The 19206-nt window shown below is 48.8% G+C and overlaps 1 protein-coding gene across 3 annotated transcripts in view; it reads left to right on the top strand.

Moving 5' to 3' along the window:
- NFAM1 (NFAT activating protein with ITAM motif 1) overlaps positions 1 to 19206 on the top strand; it is a 54320-nt gene that overhangs the window by 20946 nt on the left and 14168 nt on the right. The window contains exon 3 of one of the 3 annotated variants that reach the window (XM_018080336.2): positions 2591 to 3197. In XM_018080336.2, coding sequence (XP_017935825.1) covers positions 2657 to 3197 — 541 coding nt within the window. In that variant the 5' untranslated portion in view covers positions 2591 to 2656. Of the gene's footprint in view, positions 1 to 2590; positions 3198 to 14090; positions 14458 to 16958; positions 18012 to 19206 lie in introns of those variants that run through there. The other 2 variants (XM_018080337.2, XM_008931505.3) reach the window with 2 other exon arrangements.

Raw genomic sequence — 19206 nt, 5'->3', positions numbered from 1 at the left:
TAGTATCAGGAAGCACTTCTAGAGCTAATATTAGTATAACTAATGCTGCACTGCAGGCCAGGCAGTTCTCTCTTGGAAATGGGTCACTGAAGCTAAACAAATTCCCCCCATCTGAGGCTCTGACCCATATGTAGATTTCAAACCAAATGAACAAATTGTCAAGGTGCTATTTTTGCATTTACTTTGAATTCGAAATGATGACACAGTCTCAGTTCTTAGTCAGTGAGATTTCTAGTAGCAGTGGATTTTTCTTAAAGGACTTGGGTGAATGACTCAAGGTTGAAAACTGGGACAAACTAAGTTTGGTATTTTTTTTCCTGTCAAATAGCATCTGCAGCCTTAAACAAATTATATATTTGTTGTTACATTTAAAACTAGCCTGGAAATGAAAGACAACTGCCTGCTTCTGTTTACTTGCTTGAATTAATTTTTCATTGTCGACCTGTGAAAGTGGCAAAATTTCTGTTTGGACCCAAGAGAAGTTGCTATTTAGGAAGGCTCCTTTTCAGTCCTCTCGATGCTATATCCACAGCCCTGGAGGCATCTGGCAGATGACCTTTTTCTACAGGAGCTAACGTCAGTGGGCAGCTTCTTCGGCACCCAGACACCCAGCGGAGAGGAGAAGGAAAGGGACAGAGATAATGCAACTTCTTGTGGCACCTACTGCTGAGTTTTCAGTGGTGATAGATGGCCCTAGTTGCTGCACGTGGTGACTGTGTTTACTTGCATTCTGCTCACTAAATCACTTTCCCCTAAGATTTATTCTGACTTGCTGAACAGCTTGAGCAGCTTTTAACTGCTGCCTTTTTTTTTTAATGGAAAAGAAAAAACCCAAGTTGATTAACTCCTTCCTACCCCTCCCACCTTTCTCTAAGTGTGGAATTTCCCTCCTCCTGTGACATGTAGCTAAAGGGCAGGATCAACAGCATTCAGAGCAGTACCAGGAACATTAGCGGCTTGTGGACTGCAAATCACAGGGCTAGAAACTCGAGAAGCTTCCCAGGCTGCTCTTGGAAAGGATGTTTATTGCTCCCATGTATGGAATGCCATGTGCCTGGCTGCTAAATTATTGGTATTACTGTTGAGTATTGAGACGGATGTTAGTTGAGAAAAGATGACTGTAGGCAAGGCATTGGCAGGCACATGCTCCCTTTCCAGAACTACTGTGCCCATGTGAAGGACAGATGTTTGGCCCTGCTGCTCTGTGTCCTCTCCCCAGGTGCAAAGTGGGCTCTGCACGGCCATCCAGTTGGTGCAAGCACCAAACAGAATGAGAGGCTTTTGAATAGCTAGCAAAGTGTGTGACAGGGGAATCTTGCAAGGAGCTAAGCTTAACACAAAGCTCTCCCTCCAGAGCAAGCTCTCCACAAGTCCCTGCATAGTCCCTGGGGGCTGCCTGCCTGCTATGAGCCCCAGGGCTCCCGCAAGTCTGCTGTGGGGAGGGACTGCTGGAGATGAAGTGTGTCTCTCCCTCCGCTGCAGGCTGTGTGTCAGCAGTCTGTCCTGCTCCAAGCATGGCTATGCTGTGAGCGGGTATGACTGGTTTAATGGAGTATGTCAGGGGACTGAGGGCAGGATTTGGTGGCGAGCTACTGACTTGTCAGGTCTGGGGAAGTGGTATGTTACAGCTCAGCTTCTCGCACAGAATGAGTCTCTGGCTTAGGGCTGTGGTTTTTATATTTGTGCACACACACACATTCAGAATATGTACTTTTTTTATATATAATTGAAATGACTTGGATGGCTGATGGCAACACTGGGTTCAGAAATTTGCATTTCTGAAAACAGACAGCCTGGTGATAACACAAGGTGCAGGAGATGAGCAGGGTCGTGACAGTACATGAGCAGAGGATGGTGACTGGGAGAGGGCAGCATTGTCTGCGGGCAGGGGGAGATGTCCTTCTGGAAGAAAGAGAAGTTAAGGGGCTGGAAGGGCATCAATAGTGTCTGGTACCAGTGTTAAGTGGGCTCATTTGTGGCAGTCCGAGCCCTGAAGTTGATGTTGTAACATTTCTTGAAGGGGTCTTGATCTGAGGCCTTTGCTTTCTCCTAAGAGAGTGAAACAGGCATATCATGGGATGAGGGAGTAGTTCATGGGGTTTGGTGGGAAAGACTCATTCCCATCTTCTGTTTCTTTAAAGTCCTTTTACTGGAGAAAGCATTAGAGTGGTGCAGAGAAACCTTTCTACCTTTCCTTGAATGACAAAGTAAATGATACTGCTTTGCAAAATTTTTCACTGAAAAACCACTGAAAAACCCCAAAGCATCCAACAGGGGAAATCTTGAAATTACAAGATCATCTAGGTTCAAACCAGCCTTCTGAAGGGGTGTGCAGGAACTCCTGGCTGTAAATCACAGAAACCAGTGGATGCAGAGCTCTGTAAGGTGCCACCTTTTGCTGATGGGACCCGGCTGGAGCCCTTCCTGCACATATATCCTTGGTGTCCCTACAGCTGGGGATTGGTGACATACAGTAGTTCCTTGGTACCCTCTTTAGTACTCTTGCTGGTCTTTCTCCCTTGTGAAGTGTCTTCACTTGCCTAGGTAGAAGAAGGTATTGGGTTTGCCTCACTCTGCTTCTGTCCTGCAGGCTGGATGCCAAGGAGGAAGAATGGTAAAGGCAGCATCTTTCCAGGATCCATGGGCTCTTTGAGAGATGATCAGAGGGAGGCCAGATGATCTGCACAACACGCACACCACTGTTTCTCATCTGCAAAGGCAGCATCGGAGCGTTCTCCCCAGCCCTGCGCCACCCGGCTTGCCCGATCGTTTCCGGATGTTTCGCAGCTGCGAGTGGGAGGTCCTGGAGCGATCCCTCAATATCCTCCAGGCCAGTGACTTTTACTGGGGCCCCTTGTCTGTGGGGGAGGCCCACGCCAAACTCCAGAGGGAGCCTGTAGGCACCTACTTGGTGCGGGACAGCTCGCAGGGGAACTGCTTGTTCAGCCTGAGTGTGCGGATGCCAACGGGGCCTGTCAGCCTCCGAATCTCTTTCCAGGAGGGCTATTTCCGCCTGAAGAACTGGTTTTCAGACTGTGTGGTCCAGCTGCTGGAGCTGGTGGTGGCAGGGACCCGGAACAACCCCTTACACTTTGATGAGATGGGGGGAACCCCCCTGGTCTTCTCTGAGCCCCTGTGCCGGAGCCGCCGGACAGTGCCCACCCTGCGAGAACTGTGCTACCGAAGCCTCCCCGCTGGTGCCATGACAGGGGACAGAGCAGGGCTGGGGGGCTCCTTGGGGATGTGTCTGAGGGAGGAGGTGGTTTCACCCCTGCACAGAAGGGGAGGGTCAGAGGGGAGTGTTGTCCCCAACCCTTCTCTGTCCTGGGCTGGGAGATGATGCCGTACATGTGGGAGACAAAGGGAAATGCCTGTTATGTGGCTGTGCTGGTGGGATGTGTGCCACGCCAGTGGGGCTGGACTGGCTGCTGGCAGAGGAAAGGCGAGGGCAGAGGGGAGCACGGCTTGAACCCGCTGGCTGTGACTGATGTGTCCTTGTATGTGCACAGTGTGTGACTTTTCCCAGAGATGCCTGGGGTAAAGCCAAACCTGAAGAGCAGAGATTTCCACCACGACCAAGTCCTGCTCTTGGCTCCATTTATAACTTAAAAGCTTAAGAAGATGACTTGCCTGTCCTCCCAGGTCAGCCCTGTGTTTTCTTCTACCCCAAGTGCTTGAGCTCATTTCTGCTTCAAACCTGCCCTTGTGAAGTGGTGCAGCTGAGTCCAGTCCCGCAGCAGTGCAGCTTGGACATTGGTGGGCATGACCCCTGTGCTGACTGGATCCCCACGTAGCTGGGGCAGAGTGAGAGCACGTTTCACTCCTTGCAGCACAAATGCAATGCCAGTTACTTCAGAGGCCAACGTTTGCACCAGAGTGAAACCATTGCAGCCATGTATGATGCAGGCAGCTTCACTGGCTTTTGCATTGCTTTATTTAATCGGATTTTTGTGAGTGCAGATGGGTTATGCTATACCAAGGGCATGGCATTCCTGCAGAGGTAACCCTGATCTGGAGATTTGTGTCTACCCTGGGAGGGTGTGAGGAGATGCGATCCAGTGCCCTTTCTTATGCTCATGTGATAGTGAGCTGCTGCCATCTATTGAGCATCAGAAGATGTTTTGGGTTTGCCTCCAAAAAGGCAAAGATTTTTTATACAAAACTTCTAAAATTTTAATAAACATGTTTTTATATTGATTTTTAAAAGTCAGTGAATGCATGGAGATATCTTCATTCCCTTGCAGTGCTGAAAAACCAGTTAGTTTAGCACCAAGGCATGGCAGTCAGGCAGAAACTGAACAAGTGAATTTCTTATAAAGACCAAAAGCAGCGCGTAAATGAGTGGTCATAGCTGGGAACACTAAACTTAATTAATCTTATAGTGTAATTAATTGAAGAATTTTCGAAACAGAGAATACTTCTGAAAATCTCACCCCTGCATTTTTAGAAAGTATTTTTAGTACCTTAAAATTTGTACTGAGTGTTTGAAAGACCTGTGAGTAATTCAAGATCCTAGAACAAGGCACAGCATCAGTGAACTTGAGCTGGTGAGGATGCGTACAAATGAGAGGAACAGAGTTGGCTTAAATAACGTCATGGTTCATTTCAGGGATATGGGCAGGTATGTCTTCTAAGTAAGTGACTGAAAACAGCTACATGAAAGGAGAAATTCAGATGCTGTAAAATTTGAGCCACACTGTTTTGCATGCTGCCAAACATCTGTAGCTGAGGCAGGCAGCCTGCTGAGCTCATGCTGACTTTCCTCTTCAGACCTGTATAGGAGAAAAAAGTGAACATGGGGAGAGATTACACTGAATTTGCTCTTTTGTCTTCAGGTATCTTATCTGAGGAACTAAAGCGTGTGGTCAGCACAGAGAGAGAGATACAGGCTGTGATTCATCACAGCCGCCTAACTTACACACTGAATTATTCTCTGGAGGGCTCTGTCTCTCCACTGGTGGCAAGATGCCTGGCCTCCTGTCTCAGGGCATAGACTTATGAACCAAGGTAGTTAAATAAGTGCTAGGGAAGTGGCAATCTTCTCCGTGCTGCCTGCTCCTCTCAGCCTCAGGGAGGCCAGGGGCAGCTCGGTGGCCCTGCAGCTGCTGTGTCTCTCAGCCCAGTGCAACAGCACTGGCTGGTATCGTTCACTACTGCAGGGTTTGCGTGCCCTGTGGTGGCTGACACGCGGGCATACTGTTGATTGCTGTCAGCATCTCAGGTGGCTCTGGGCACCTCTGGGACCATTCCCTGGCTCTTGGTTGAAGCCCCTGCCTTGGCAGGGTCAGCCACAGAGCTGACCTCCCTCTCTGCCTGCTGTGGAGGAGTGGGACTGGATCTGCTGCCCCAGGCATCATGCCTACCCCTCCATCCTTTTCTTTCTTGGGGGTTTCTTTGCTGAGGTCCCTTGGCTGCCTTCCTGCCTTCCATTCAGAAAGCAGGGAGGGGGGAAGGAGCAGGCTAATTTCTTCCATGTTTAGAACTGAGTACAGGAATGCTGCTGTTTTCTGGCCATGGTTATACCTCACCGAGGGAAGAGCTTTCCAACTGGATTGCTCTGACCTGGCTGTGAACTGTTCTCATTTGGCTGCAAATGAGCATCTTGGGTAGTATGGCTGGGGGCTGCAGAAGAGCCCTATTTGCTGCCTGGATTGCACTTTAGGAAAATCACACCACGGGAGAAGGAAATAGTTTGGATTTTAATAAAGTCTACTTTATTTTGTGCCTTTTTTTTTTTTTAATTGCACAGCAAGCGCTTGTCTCAGTCTTACAAGTGAGTCAATTGCATGCAGGGCTGCAGCGAATTGATTTGAGATCTGTGGATGAAAAGCAGTGAATTACTGCCAAGCATTGTTATATTGTGGAAGCTTAAGGCACATTATGTCTAAGTATCCTCATTATTCCCAAGGAGAGGTCACTTTGCAGATCAGGATTGGTGCAAGAAAGGAAATCAGTTTGGGAAGAACAGAAAAGTGAAAAGTGCATTGGCTGAGGCAAACGTTAGAGTCCTTCATTTTCTGCTTGGATGTTGGAAGAGAGACCTTTTTCTTTAAGCTCTTGAGAAAAAAAGATGTGCAAAGCAAAACTCTAAGAATTTACTTCCACAGGGTGACTTCAAGCACTATCCTGCTGCTTTCATTAATGAGTGGGAGATGTTCACTTTAATCACTCTGCCTCTGAACTGGTTCCTCTGCCACGTAGGAGCAGCTCCTGGTGGTCTGTGTCCAAATGTTTCTTTTGGTGGCTCCTAAAGGGACTTACGAAGAAATTGCAAACTTCCTCATAACCTCCTGAGCGCCATTCGGGGAATAGAAGAAAATTGTTTGCATTTTTATAACTTATGTTATACATTTCTCCAGCTGACTCATTTCAGTTTGCTGAGGAAACTTACACAGCCTTGCAGATGGTTTTTTTCAACCCTTCTTCTTAACAGCAGAAGTTGAAAAGTTTAGTCATTGTGAGAGGGGCTTCCTCTATCGTGCTGCAAAGGGCCTGGATTTCAGTCCCAACGTGCCACAGGCATCCAGCAGGAAACTGCTCTTTGTCTGGTCCCAACTAGCTGTCTGTTAGCTGTGCTCTGGGGCCCCAGGGGTTAATTTCCCAAAATCCTTCGCTAAAACTTGCTAATAACTTCCATATGTACCCATGTGTGTGCTCAAGAGGGGCCCCACAGCCAGCAGCTCTTGTAATAATACTTGATTACCTCTGACATAAGGGTCTGTATGTCATTAGGAATTCAGGATTCACTGAAAAACACAAGTTTGTGCAAAAGCACTTTAAAAATTTATTAGCATTTGGGTATCCTCAGTGTTTGAAAATGAGCTTTTCTTAGCTAGTCAAGCTTCAAAGTAAAGCCTGTGTACACACAGCTGGGTCTCAGTTTTGACCCTTACCCCGATGTCCCTCCGAAAATGTGTGTTTGTATCGTTAGTCATTAAGTGTGCCAAACCCCTTAATTTACAACATACCTTGGTTAGGCAAATGTGATGTCTTTGTCTGATTGAGTTCATTTTGCACCGATTCTTTAGATGTTTGGCATCTGTACAGTTATACCAACTGCATGCAGTGGAGCTTTCTGCTTGCCCCGCGCTAGTCCCTGGTGCAAAGGCTGGGTTACTGAGGGCAGCCTTCAGAGAAAAAGCAGGTGTCAAGGGAGAGGGAGATGTGGCAGAGCTGCTCTGCAACTCTCGATGCCTCCCTGCGGAGCTGCCTAGGTCTCAGCATGCTCCTGCTGCCTTCTGATCTCAGCTGGGGCTGGCAGAGCTGGGGTTTTGATTCAGGCAAAGCAGAGTACTTCCAAACGCTTCCCGTGCAAGGGCTGGCTCGATAGACTAGGACTGTTCATCCAGAAAAGAGATGGCTGAGGTCTGCGACAGAGATCTATAAAGCCTAAATGCCATGGAGTAGGTGACCACGTGTGTGTGTTTTCTTAAAAACCCAAGGAGGCATTTGATGAAATACTCAGGTGCAAGACCCAAAAGGAGACATTTCTTCATGCGAAGTGTATCTTAAGCTGTGGAAGCCCCTGCCACAGGCCACTGGCAAGGCTAGCCTCTGTGTGGGTACAAAAAGGGATTAAATGGGGACTGATGGAGCACCTCTGGAGGAGGAAAAGCTGAGCTGGGAAACAGGGGAGAGGTGGGATCCAGGTGCAGCTTTGAGTTCTGTGCCTTGCTGGGCAGACCTGAGCTATGGCAGGAGCGTGGGAGCAAGCCAGCCTAAGCTTAGCCAGAGGCTCAGCAGCACAGGATGCTGCCCAGGCCAGCTGAGCCAGCGGCTTGGCAAGGAACAGCTGTGCTGAGCTCTGTTTGTGCTGAGCTCTGTGCTGAGCTCTGGTTGCACATGGGACTCCTAGAACCTGCGCTGGAGCCCCTTGAGACCTGTACACCCACCATGCAGCATGCAGTTGCGTGCTCCAGCAGTTTGGTGGCAGGCCCAAAGGGAGCAGGGCACAGAAGCCCTCGGGCGCTTCTTCCCAGCTTTCACGAGCAGAAAAATTGGGACACCCATCTGATGCCTGGAGGCAAGCATCAGCACAGGCTGAGGATAAAAACATCGCCATCATCCAGAGTGAGTGAAAGAGCCTGACTTGTCAGCTGAGGACACTGGGGGAGGCCAGCATCAGCCCAAGGTGACGGCTGGTCGGGGCAGAGCTGTGGGGTCCCAGCCTGATTAACTGCATGTCAGAAAGGAGCTGCAGAGCTTTGAAAAGCATAGCACTGGCAGCCTCCTAGATCTGCGTTTGATTCATCCAACCCACAGCAAATGAAAGGCATACACTTTCAAAGATTTTTGGCTCCTGCACTACCTGCTCTCCCAAGACACCAGCCTTGCCGTCAGAGCTCTCAACCTTTGAGCTGGTCCCAATACCACTGAAATCAATGACCAGATTATTGTTCCCCTCTGAAGATTTTGGATTAGACCTCCCCATTTTGTCAGGCTGATGTGAGCAAATGTGGGTTTTCCACACTAAACGTAATCAAAACAAACCCTGCTCCCACTGGCTTGTGCAACAAATCATGCTGGGGGAATTGCTGGCATTCGGCATGATTAGCCCAAGCGCAGATGCCTTCCAGCTTGTAAACAATAGCCTAAAGGATTGGAGAGGATCACAAACAAAGCACTTACAGACAAGACAGCATTTTCAAAAGGGACTTGAAAGCTTATGTCCATTGGGGGTTTGTCTTTTAAAAATAAACCAGAAGTAAACAAATTGACAGAGGCGGCTCTGAAGAATCTAAGAGAACGAAAGTGAGAAGACTGGATATAATACTCCAAAAATTAAGCTGGGGAAAACTTAAGACATGGCTAATGGGTCCTTTTAACCTCTTCAACAGCCTTAGGATTGGGCTGACACTGGAAACTCCACCTGTCCCTGTGGATGAGGCTAGGTGGGGTGTGTAAGGGATGCAGGAGAAAACCCTGCTCCAATTCACAAGGAAAAAAAATCCCTTAAAAATGTGTGAGAGGAACAAAAGAATCAGGCAACTTGTGCTTGTTTTATGGTGATTCAGTGTGAAAGGAACATTCCCTCCCTGCACTGCAAGCTAGTGACAAATTGCTGTGAATTCCTAAGTGAAAACTGTTCAAGTCATGTAAACCAGAGTTTTTGCATTGTGCTTTTACTCATTTAAAAAAAAAAAAATCTCATTTTTATATAATATCTTTTAAGCATGGGCTGAATTATTTTCAGTGATGTCTTATTTCTCCTGGCCCTGGCAGAGTGAAGTAGCAAGTGCCCAGCTTTGCACTCAAGAGCTCCTGCAAGGGGACAACAAAGTTCTTGATGTTGATGGAGCTGGCTGCTCATTTAGACGCCACGGTGAATGGGAGGTGCGGTAAGAGCTTGCCAGCGTCACTGTAACTGAGACGGTGTTGCAAGGAATGCCAAGTCTGGAGAGGTGTGAGCATCCGTCACGCTTTCCCTGGTTCTGTGCGTGCTGGGAGCACATTCCTGCCGCAGATCCCTTTGGTTAAAAGCTTCAAGTAGCAGCTATTCTAACCACAGAGCATGTACATTAGCACCAGGTATGTGCCAAGTCCTTGCTGCTAGACTTTCAAGTGCATCTAGAGTTGTTACGGGATACGTGGAATCTCAAGCCTAAATTAATACAGGTGCAAATCCAAATGTTCTAGATAGTATCCAACCCCCATGTTGTTAGTACTTTGGTACTGCTGTTGTACACTCTGCAGTACTGAGTTGGTTCTGTTTATCCTTGGACTTCTGTGAAGAGCTCTCCAAGGCATTGGGATGGGAGAACGGAGTGGTGGAGAGCAGGAGCTGAAGATCTTTTCCTGTTCTTACAGACTGTGCAGGGAATCAGCCAAATACGAAGGCAACTCTAATGTACATGCTGAAATACCTAAAATAAGCCATGCAAACAAATCAGTCGTATGTTATCCAGATGGGACTGTTCAAATCCAATAATAGCAGTAAAGTGCTCCCGAACTCTGCAGAGAGAGAGATTATAGAAGGATCAGGTATAATTATAGTGCCTTATTATTACCATTCTCATCATTCTTTCTAACAAAGCTTTTCAATAGGATGAAAAAACTTCTTGCAGAAGAACGTAATGTGTTTGCTGGCATTTTTTCATTCTTCCCTCCAAGGCTATTGAAGTCAGTCCTGTAAATGGTGTTAATAAATATAGTAATGATCTTGGGCTATTATCTCTCAGACAAAACCTTCTTTAGCATTTCTTTATGGCCTTGACTACAGCAAGCCATTCTGAAACATCTCACTGTTGCTACCACTAGTGAGAGCACCAGCAAAAACATCCCACTGTTGCTCTGATCCTTCCCTTGATACAAGCTCTTCCAAGTAGGGTTAAGCAAACAATCTTAAAATATTAGTGGCTGCAAGTGGCATGTCTGTGTACTGCTCCATGTATTCCACCTGGAATATAGGTGGAATCATTCAGCAAATATTCTTTACTTTGGAGAAAGTCATAGAGCTGGAGGTACATCTGTGCAAGCTGTTCTCCTCTACCCAAGTCCCGTCTCCTCTGAACACCATCAGTGCTTGTGAGAAAAGCCCAGGGTTATCAGAATCAGACTACGGGCAAAATGGGTGTGGAAAACACACATCATTGTCTGCAGGTTGGTCTTGTGGGCTGGCACCACTCAGAGAAGGAAAAAGGCCTCCTGGTATTTTTTCAGCAGTATCCCTATCCAAGTCCTGGAAATATTGCCATTGAGGGAGCCTGTCAGTGCAAGGGAGCCATGCTCCCCATGGAGACACAGCCCCACAGCAGCTCTGAAATCCAGTGCAGACTTCCCAGTGAGGAGATTTCTCACAGGAGGGAAGTCCCCGGCAGCACTTCCACTTGTGCATCTCCCGCAGCCTAGGAGCAACTTAGTATGGGGAAAAGCTGTCAGTGAGCATGCGGATGGTAAACGCGCTGCTGACGCATCTTGTTCTTAATCTGCAGCACAGCCTTCATTGCCTTCCTCGTGGCCCTGATTCGGCAAATCCCTCGCACCTCTCTCAGCTTGGGGAGATCCCTGTGCCTGTATCAAGTGTTGCAGTGCAGGAGAGCCTTCATGTCTCCATCTTGCTCACCTGCAAGTCCCGGGCAAACCAGGAGAAGAGGCAATGCATTTTGAACAGATGCAGCAGGCTTGGAGGGGGACAGGTTAGATTTGTTTCTTGGGCAGGGAGGAAGGGGCAGTTTGCTGAAACAGGTCTTTCTCTTATCCTCTCCCCATAGCAAGCACCTTGGTAGAGCCTTGCTCTCAGCTCATGAAAGTAGGGCAGACTCTAACCACATTTCAAGCTGTCTGCGTTTTTGGATTCTGGGTAACTGTGATCTGTATCTGTTCCTAGAAGAGATTTAAAGAACTTATAAACCACAGCTGGGCAGAGATAATAAAGGAAGGAATGGGGGGGGGGGAAGGATCTCCCCAGGTTGGGGAGAGAGTGGTCTGCAGGATATGAGTACATGCGTATATATATCTGTCTAAAGAGCAAGTGGAGATATAATTAGCCACAGAAGAAGGAGTCTGGACCCTGCTATGGTGTCCATCTAGTCTCACCTTCCTGCACTTGTTCCTGCTGAGGTTGTTTCCATGCAGACAGGATACACTTCCTCTTGCACTCCAGGGTTTTTTGTATTTCTTATCCTTGTTGGACCCACATCTGTCATCCTGTGGTTTTCCAGGCAGAAGACACCCTTTACACTGGAGGGTTGGAGTGGGTTCAGGCTCAGTGCCTAACCTCCAGGCCCATAGAGAGGTTCACAAAACCTCTCCCAGTTCTCCCCATAGCCTATGGCAGCCTTGGCTGCTCCCAGTGTGCTCAGCAGTGCTCTGTAAGGGTTTGAAAAACAAAACCCAGTGGTCATCCTCTTGCATTAGGCCAAAACTACAGATCTTTGTCCTGTAGTTCTGACAGCGAGAAATGTAAATGGCAGGTGGGAAATTGAGGGATGGGGAGGGAAGACAGAATGAAACACATTTCTATATTGGCAAAAATCCTAGTGGAGGTGCAGTTCTTCCAGCAAATACTTTTGCCAGGATTCTTTATTTAGTTTGTATAGCCAGAATAGGGCCTGGTAACAAAAAGATGTTTTTCCACCCTAGGAGGTTGTGCTGTAACAGCTGTATCAGCCTGCATATTCTCCACAGTCCAGAATAAAAGCAAAGTTGAATTAATAGAAAGAAAAAGCTATTAATTTGCCAGCAAGGTACTTAGCTACTTAATACCTTCCCAACTTTCCTCCCAGGAGCTGGCAGAGGCCTGGTGTGCATGAGGAAAGCCGTGACAATCTAAAACGGGGTGTGATTGCATGCATGTGTCTGCTGCAGGGGTCCATGCTGGTTCCCAGGGTCACTGTAGCTGTGCTGCAGGTTCTGCTTCTCAACATCCTGAGCTGGAAAGCTGCTGTAGGCCAAAGAAAAGGTTCCTGTTAAAAAAAAAAAAAAAAAAAAAGGAAGACATAAAAGCCAGAAAAAAAAAGCAAGAAGAGGAGCAGAGGAGTGAATTAGGTGGTTTGGGTGCAGGGGAGTGTTGAACTCTTGACTTCTTGAACAAGCTCAGAGGGAAGGTAGCTTGGATTTGGAGGCAGCCGTGGGGCAAGCCTGGGTACCTGGTGGCAGTCATAAGTTGTTGCCTGCCAGGGTGAGAGGAGCTGGGTCTGGCACAGCTGGCTGGCTCAAAGCAGGGCTTGCTGAGGCCCAAGCAGTTTTCCTTCACAGACGAGACCAGAAGGGCCATCTGGCAAGGCCATTGCTGGCAGGGACTGGTTCTACAGCTCCCTTGCAACTGCTGCCATCTCGTCCAACATGATCCTCCCTGTGTCTGCACAGGACCCAGGCCCTGCCAAACCTGCCTGCCTCCCACCCTTTACCCCCAACAGAGAAGATGCACAGCCCTTCACTCAGGAGGATTTCAGGGCATGATGTGCACATCTCAAAGCATGCAGGTGACGAGGAAGGAGTTGGGACTCCTGTTTTAGGAGAGCACTGCTGACAGCATGCCCTGCTCCTGCCCGGCATCCCACCCCCAGCACTTTTGCTGCTAATGTGAGAAAGTTTGGGCTGGCCTGGCCATGGCACCATGGGGCCGGTGACACATCCTGTGCCCGTGGGAGGGCTGTGTGCCTGTGACTCTTCTGCTTGTGCTTCCATGGGGACTAGCAAGGTGGGCTGCTGGGGCTGCTCACAGCAGCTGCACACCCTTTAGTGCAGCGAGTCTGTGGCTTTTTGTGGGGGCACTGATTTGAGCCTGCCCCTACTGAGGGTGAGCTGCACACCATTACCAGCACCTTGACTAGTGCAGCATCCCTGGTCAGTGGCATGAAATAGGTGCCTGGGCTTTGCTGGCGGTGGGAAGCACCCAGGTGTGGTGCCAGGAGGCATCTGCACTGAGAGGTGTCATTCATAATAAAACCATGCTCCTCACTAGCGCTGGCAGGAGTTTTCAGAGCGCTCTTGGTGTAGGAGGGATGGCTTTTAAGTGACTGGGACAGACAGTGCCGGGGTGGAGGCAACGCTGGCAGCAGCTCCCTGTGCTTTGTTCCCCGGCTGGGGGCTGCTGCCCCCCAAAAGTACTCAGCAGAAGTAACTCGGCTGCCTCTGCAACAGGGGGCTGTGAGGGGAGCCTGCAGTGGAGGGGCAAGAGGTATGTGTGTGGGATGACAGGTCCGGGCTGCTGTGGGGACAGTGACCTCTGGCAGCAGCGAGGGGAGAGGAGGGCAGGAGACAGCGGGGATGGGTTACACCCACGGCAGTGAGGTTCATTTTCCTTTTCCGCACCCCGTCTTCAGCCGCTCCTGCCTGACGGGCGAACTGCAACCGCGGTATCTGCAGCTTGCTGAGTAAAAGTTGTTCCTCAAGCTGTTGATTACGGTTAATTACCATTAAATTTGCCTTAAATGGATCCTAGTTGTACTCGTTCACTTCGGGGTGGCGGCTGCCAGGTGCGAAACACAGTGGCTGCCCCGGTGCCCTGAGAGCGGGGTGGGTGGGTGCGGGAGGGAGGGAAGGAGGGGAGGGAAGGAGGGGGCGGCCGGGGCGGCCGGCGCCATTTGTGGGTGAGGGCGCGGGGCGGTGTCCGCGCCGCCACCGCCCTCAGGCCCTGCCGTCACCGCGGCAACGGCCGGGTGTGGGGCTCGGTGGCCCCCGGCGCTCAGTGTCCCCCCGCCTCAGGGGCTCAGCTGCCCCGCCCGGTGCGGGTGGACTGCCCGGGGGAAGCCTTAACCCACTGACTCAGGCAGAGCTAACATGGTCTCTCTGCCCTGGTCCTATGTGAGCCCCAGGCACGGTAAGGTGGATGTTCTCCTGGAAGGTGTCAGCCTGAGAAGACAAAGGTGTGCCTCCAGGCGAGTTTCTGCTCGCCCCAGCTTGACGCGCAGGAAGCCCATGAAGGAGAACCGTAGGGAGCCCCACGAGGCTGAGGCATGGCCCCCAGAGTGTGTCAGGCCTGTGGTAATTTAGCCCCGGGAATCTTTCCAGCAGGTGAACAGAGAAAGAGTAGTGGGTGATTTCTGAGGCAGACTCGTTTTGCTGATGAAAGGGAATTAGAGAAGTGCCCCCTCCCTTCCCCACGGTAGTGTCAACACCTTTATTCTTCTGTTTTCCCATCAAGTTCCTGATTGTTCTCTTACCTAAAGCAGTTCGATGGGTAGAAACATAGCGAGGGCATTGGCAGCTTTTGCATCGGCATCATCCAGCCCTGCTGAGAGGCACTCAGCACACAACAGTGGTAAAAATGCTGGCAGAGGTACGGCCCCGCTTGCACTGGCTCTGCTGTCGCTCCTGCTGCCAGACAGAGGGAAACTGTACGCCTTGGAGTCTGGGGTTAGAGGAGTCAAAGAGATTGTGAATCCTCAGAGGTGTGCGTGTTGCCGTTGGCTGGCTTTCCAGCAATGGGGGATTGAGCTGGTCTCTGACAAGGCAGCAAATCCGGAGCTGCCGTGCTGGGGAATGAAATGCTCTGTGCAATCAGGCTTGTTGAGTTGCTGCAGCACTTCTCTGCGCCAAGCGGTGTTTCTCTTTTGGATGGTTGTGGTGTTAAATGCTTCAGCAATAAAGAGGCTTTGTTGTGGTCTCTGCAGCGTTGCTTTTGCCTTGGCTAGCAGCAGCCTTTTTGTTTGAATTAATACTTTCCCTGGAGTTGGCTGTGGGGGCATGTGTGGGCACATGTGTGTGTGTGTGCCTTTACTTGTGGGTGTACATTGGACACAGCTGTGAGCAGGCACTTATGGTAGGTGCAGCACTTGCCCAAACGTGTTGCTGTTTTCGCGTACCAGAACAATGTGCCTTTCCTCATGGTTGGGAACGTTGACCACCATTGGAGGCTTTTAACAGTCCTTGAGTGAAATTAATAGACACTTTTCCACCTACAAGCAGAAACTGTGGCTTGAACCTAGCCTAATCCTGTATTTAGTCTCAGGAAGTGTCAGCATTCACTGCATTAAAGGGAAGACCAAGCCATACGGATCCTGGCCAGTCAGTGCTGCAGCGGGGTTATAGCTGGCCAGGCAGTTCCCTCCTCGTCATGCTGCAGGGACCGGCTCACATGCAGCAGTGTACTGTATAATGCATGAGTGAAGGTCATACAATGACCTATTGCTATGGAGCTTTGTAATTTATTTCCTTTGGCACAGGTATGCTGGTTAGTTCCACCTAAGTTTCAGGGCGATCAGTTCAGCCCCACTACAGGCTGGTAATAGAAACACACAACTCCCCGGCTTTTCCTCATCTTCCTCCCATTTGTGTCTCCAGGGTTAAAACTCCGTCCAGAATCCCCAGACCAAATTGAATTAGAATTTAACATTCAAAGATTCAGGCTCCCTTTAGGCTCTAAGGAACAGAATGTCATCCTGTCTCGCAGTTAATAGCTGCTGGGTAGTCGTTTCAAAGCCATTTCTTTTCAGTGAGCTCTACCATAGCAAATCCCAGCAGTGAATGTATTTCTGGCCTGGCTGTGCCTTTAATCCTACAGCTGAGTCTTATGTGTGATCTCTTTTGAAATGCTAGATCTTTTTTTTTTTTTTTTTTAATTCCAGACAGCGATATTTCTAGACTTGGCATTTCGAGTGGCAACAGGGTTGTTTATAGGAAAAGAAGAGAAAGGACAGGAGGACGATGTTGACCTGGCAGCTCTACAAACCTACCACACTTAATCCACTTATCACTCTGAATTCCTGAAGCAGATAAATGCTGATAACAGTTAAAACACATCACTGACAGGAGCAGCATGTTCTGTCCTCTAGAAATACATCAATGCTGAAAATTGCAAAGCTGTGTGCTACCATGGGGATGAGTGTGATATAAGAGCCGAAGAAGCCCTCACTGTTCATCCGAGTTCTTCTACAGGAGGGTAGTGAGCCTTTGCTTCCTTCTCCCTCCCTGCTCTAACTACCTTAAGATGCTCTTCAGGCCTGAGAAATGCTGCTGAGCACTGTTGTGACCCCAGAGCCCCCCAGAGCCACAGCTGCCTGATCTGTGCCTCCATATATGAAATACCAATTGGGCCCCAAGTGTCTTGTTACCACTCTTGATTGTACTTGCTGCTCAGCGTTAAGACCTGTGAGGAGCAATTTCCAGCTGAGACCAGCCCCGTCCAGCTCACATCAGCATGTCTTGGGGAGAGGAGTTGGTTTTGGCTAATCTGAGCTAAACCTTCCCTGGAGGAGTGCAGCTACTGCACCAGCCTTGCAGAGCCACACAAAGCCACTTGCTCCTCTCCCCATCTGTCAGGGCTCTCACCAAGGTATTGGAGCCATCCCTGGGGTCAGGGGGCCACAGTGGCCACGGCTGCACACCTCCCCCTGTTACAAGACCCCTTCCTCTTGAGGACCTGTTCCAGGCTGAACAGGAGGAAAAATGCTGTAAACCAAAGGTTGTTTGGAGCAGACCTCACTCCTACAAACTCTGGATGGACAAAACAAGTGATAGTGCTTTTGATGACTTTTGATAGATGCTTTTGATAGTGCAGTTTACAGGCTCATCTGCTGCCTTAGGTCTTTTCCCCCATGGCCAACCCCCAGCAGTCTCCACAGCACAGCACCCCGTGGGAGCAGGCACCCTTGAAGTTGCAGCAATGTGCTTTCTTGTGGATAGTGCAAATGTCTCACAAGAAGTGCGAAAGGAGGAAGCTGCCTAGAGAGAAGTGAAGATCTCTCAGACATTGGGGGGGGGGAGTTTATGAGTCAGATGCTGCTCAGCTGTTGCATTGCAGATGTCTTAGCTAAAAACAAGCTTTTGTTGAAATCAAAGACTCTTCGTGAGTATAGGCGGCAGGAGCCTCCCACAAAAAGAGAGTTTTCTTCTTCAAAGGGCTCTCCTTAGGTTTGACTACAATAGATTACTTAAAGCTTGCCTGCATTGCGAAGCTGATTCAGAGCCAGCATGGTGTGGATTTGAAGCATCCCAGCTGTTAGGGATGAATTTGCTGTCTGGTTGTTCTCACTTTGTGAATATGAGTGCCTTCCTCTGAAGGGACCTGGTGGAGGAGTTGGCTGTGGAGGGATGTTTTGTGGAGTCAGGAGTACAGTGGAGCCATTTCTCTGTACTGACTGCTGATGTGGGTACTGGTTTTTTGCACTGAAGACAAAACAGGGATCCCACACTCGAGTGTTCATATCAGTTTGGAGGGTGACAAAATTTGCTTTAAATGTGGGCGATATTTTACGGTCATCGGGAGGCAAAGCTCTGTGTGTTAAAGTGCTTATGGTCTAATGTTTGGACACCCGCTGGTAGGTGTAACACCATCGTGGTAGTACAGAAATATTAACCCTGGTGCGGGGAGGAGTCTGACTGAAAAGCAGAAGAGCTTGCATCTGCCAGGAACTGCTTGCCAAAAGCAGTGTGTGTACATCCTGCCTGTCCCTTCACAAAGGGGAGGGGATCAACCAGCTGCCCAGGCATGGAAATACCTGACAAATCCCCATCTCTTTTGCCTTTTGGATCTTCCTGTCTTGTTGTTTTCTTACAGCCTTTGACACCCATCATGGCCTCTAATCTAAAAGTCATCTTCCTCTTTCTTTGGTTGCTTCAGTGTGGAGGTAAACAAATATTTTTTTTTTAAATTCCTTTTGTTTACTCTCATGTTTTTTTCATATTAGAGCATTTCCAGCTGCTATCTTTTGCTAATTTCCAGAGATCCCCTCTAGGAATTTGCACGCTGCTGCTATTTCTGTCTTTTAAGCATTTCAAAGCTGAGAGAGCAAATCCTCAAGAAAGGGGAAACATGGGAGAAGGGTTAGATAACCTAAATAAAATGGTTTGGCTTTTTCCTTGGCATGTTCTTCTCAAGCTCATGGCTCCTGGGATACTGTAAGAAGATAGATCTCTCCTCTGCTTTGTTACAGCAGTCCTTAGCCATGTCTTGTACAGAAACTATATTCATGTGTGTTCTGCTGGGTAGAGATGAGGAGAAGGATGATGAATGATTTTGAAAAATATGGCCCAGAAGAAACCACTTGGGTTATCACTCCCACAGTGTCTGCAGGATTTTCTGTGATTTCTTTCCATAATACTGTTCCTAGTGTACACAGGACTGTGTGTTCACAAAGAATGAGCATGTCACTGAGGACTGTACTATATCTTGGTTGCTTTTACGACCAAGAACCTTTTTCTAGTGATGTAAGCTAAGCTCTTCCTTACTCTCAGGCTGTTGTCCCTGGCTATGTGATCTGTAGAGAATTTTCCTTAATGGATGTTACTTCCCAACAGTCCTTTCTGGGCAGTGGCCATGCCCTCCCTCCATTGTTGCCCCCCCACCCCTTCCTCAGTGCTCGGCATTAAGCAGCACGAAGTCTGAGTTTTCTTTTCCAATGCCAGATCCCGCTGTGCAGGGGTGATGCTGCTGTTGTGATGCAGTGTTAGTGCATGATGACAGGAAAGCAAGCCTGGCTGTGCTCTGGGACAGCTCTAATACCTTGTTATGAGCCTGTTCATAGATGCAGAACTCCAGGGAATCCCATCAAAAGCATGAATGAAAAGCCTGCCCATCCCCTACTTTCTCTCTCTGCCCTTTTTTCCCTCTTCTGTTTTCACATCTCTGAAAGAATCCTTCATTTCGTAAGAAGGCTTGTGTGTAAGTTTCTAGTTCTCTTTCTTAAACAGCCTCCTCTTAAATTGCTTTATATATGGTATCATGTCAACTGCCAAACAAGTAGATCTAGAGACTGCCTGATGTTAAACCCAGATTTGGCCGGGAAGCCAAAGAAATCCTGTACCCCAGGCTCCTTACCAGCC

The sequence above is a fragment of the Manacus vitellinus genome, unplaced genomic scaffold (assembly GCF_001715985.3).
Source record: "Manacus vitellinus isolate BGI_N305 unplaced genomic scaffold, ASM171598v3 scaffold_5_pilon, whole genome shotgun sequence".
NCBI classification, from domain to species: domain Eukaryota; kingdom Metazoa; phylum Chordata; class Aves; order Passeriformes; family Pipridae; genus Manacus; species Manacus vitellinus.
This window is presented reverse-complemented; position numbering and strand designations above follow the sequence as displayed.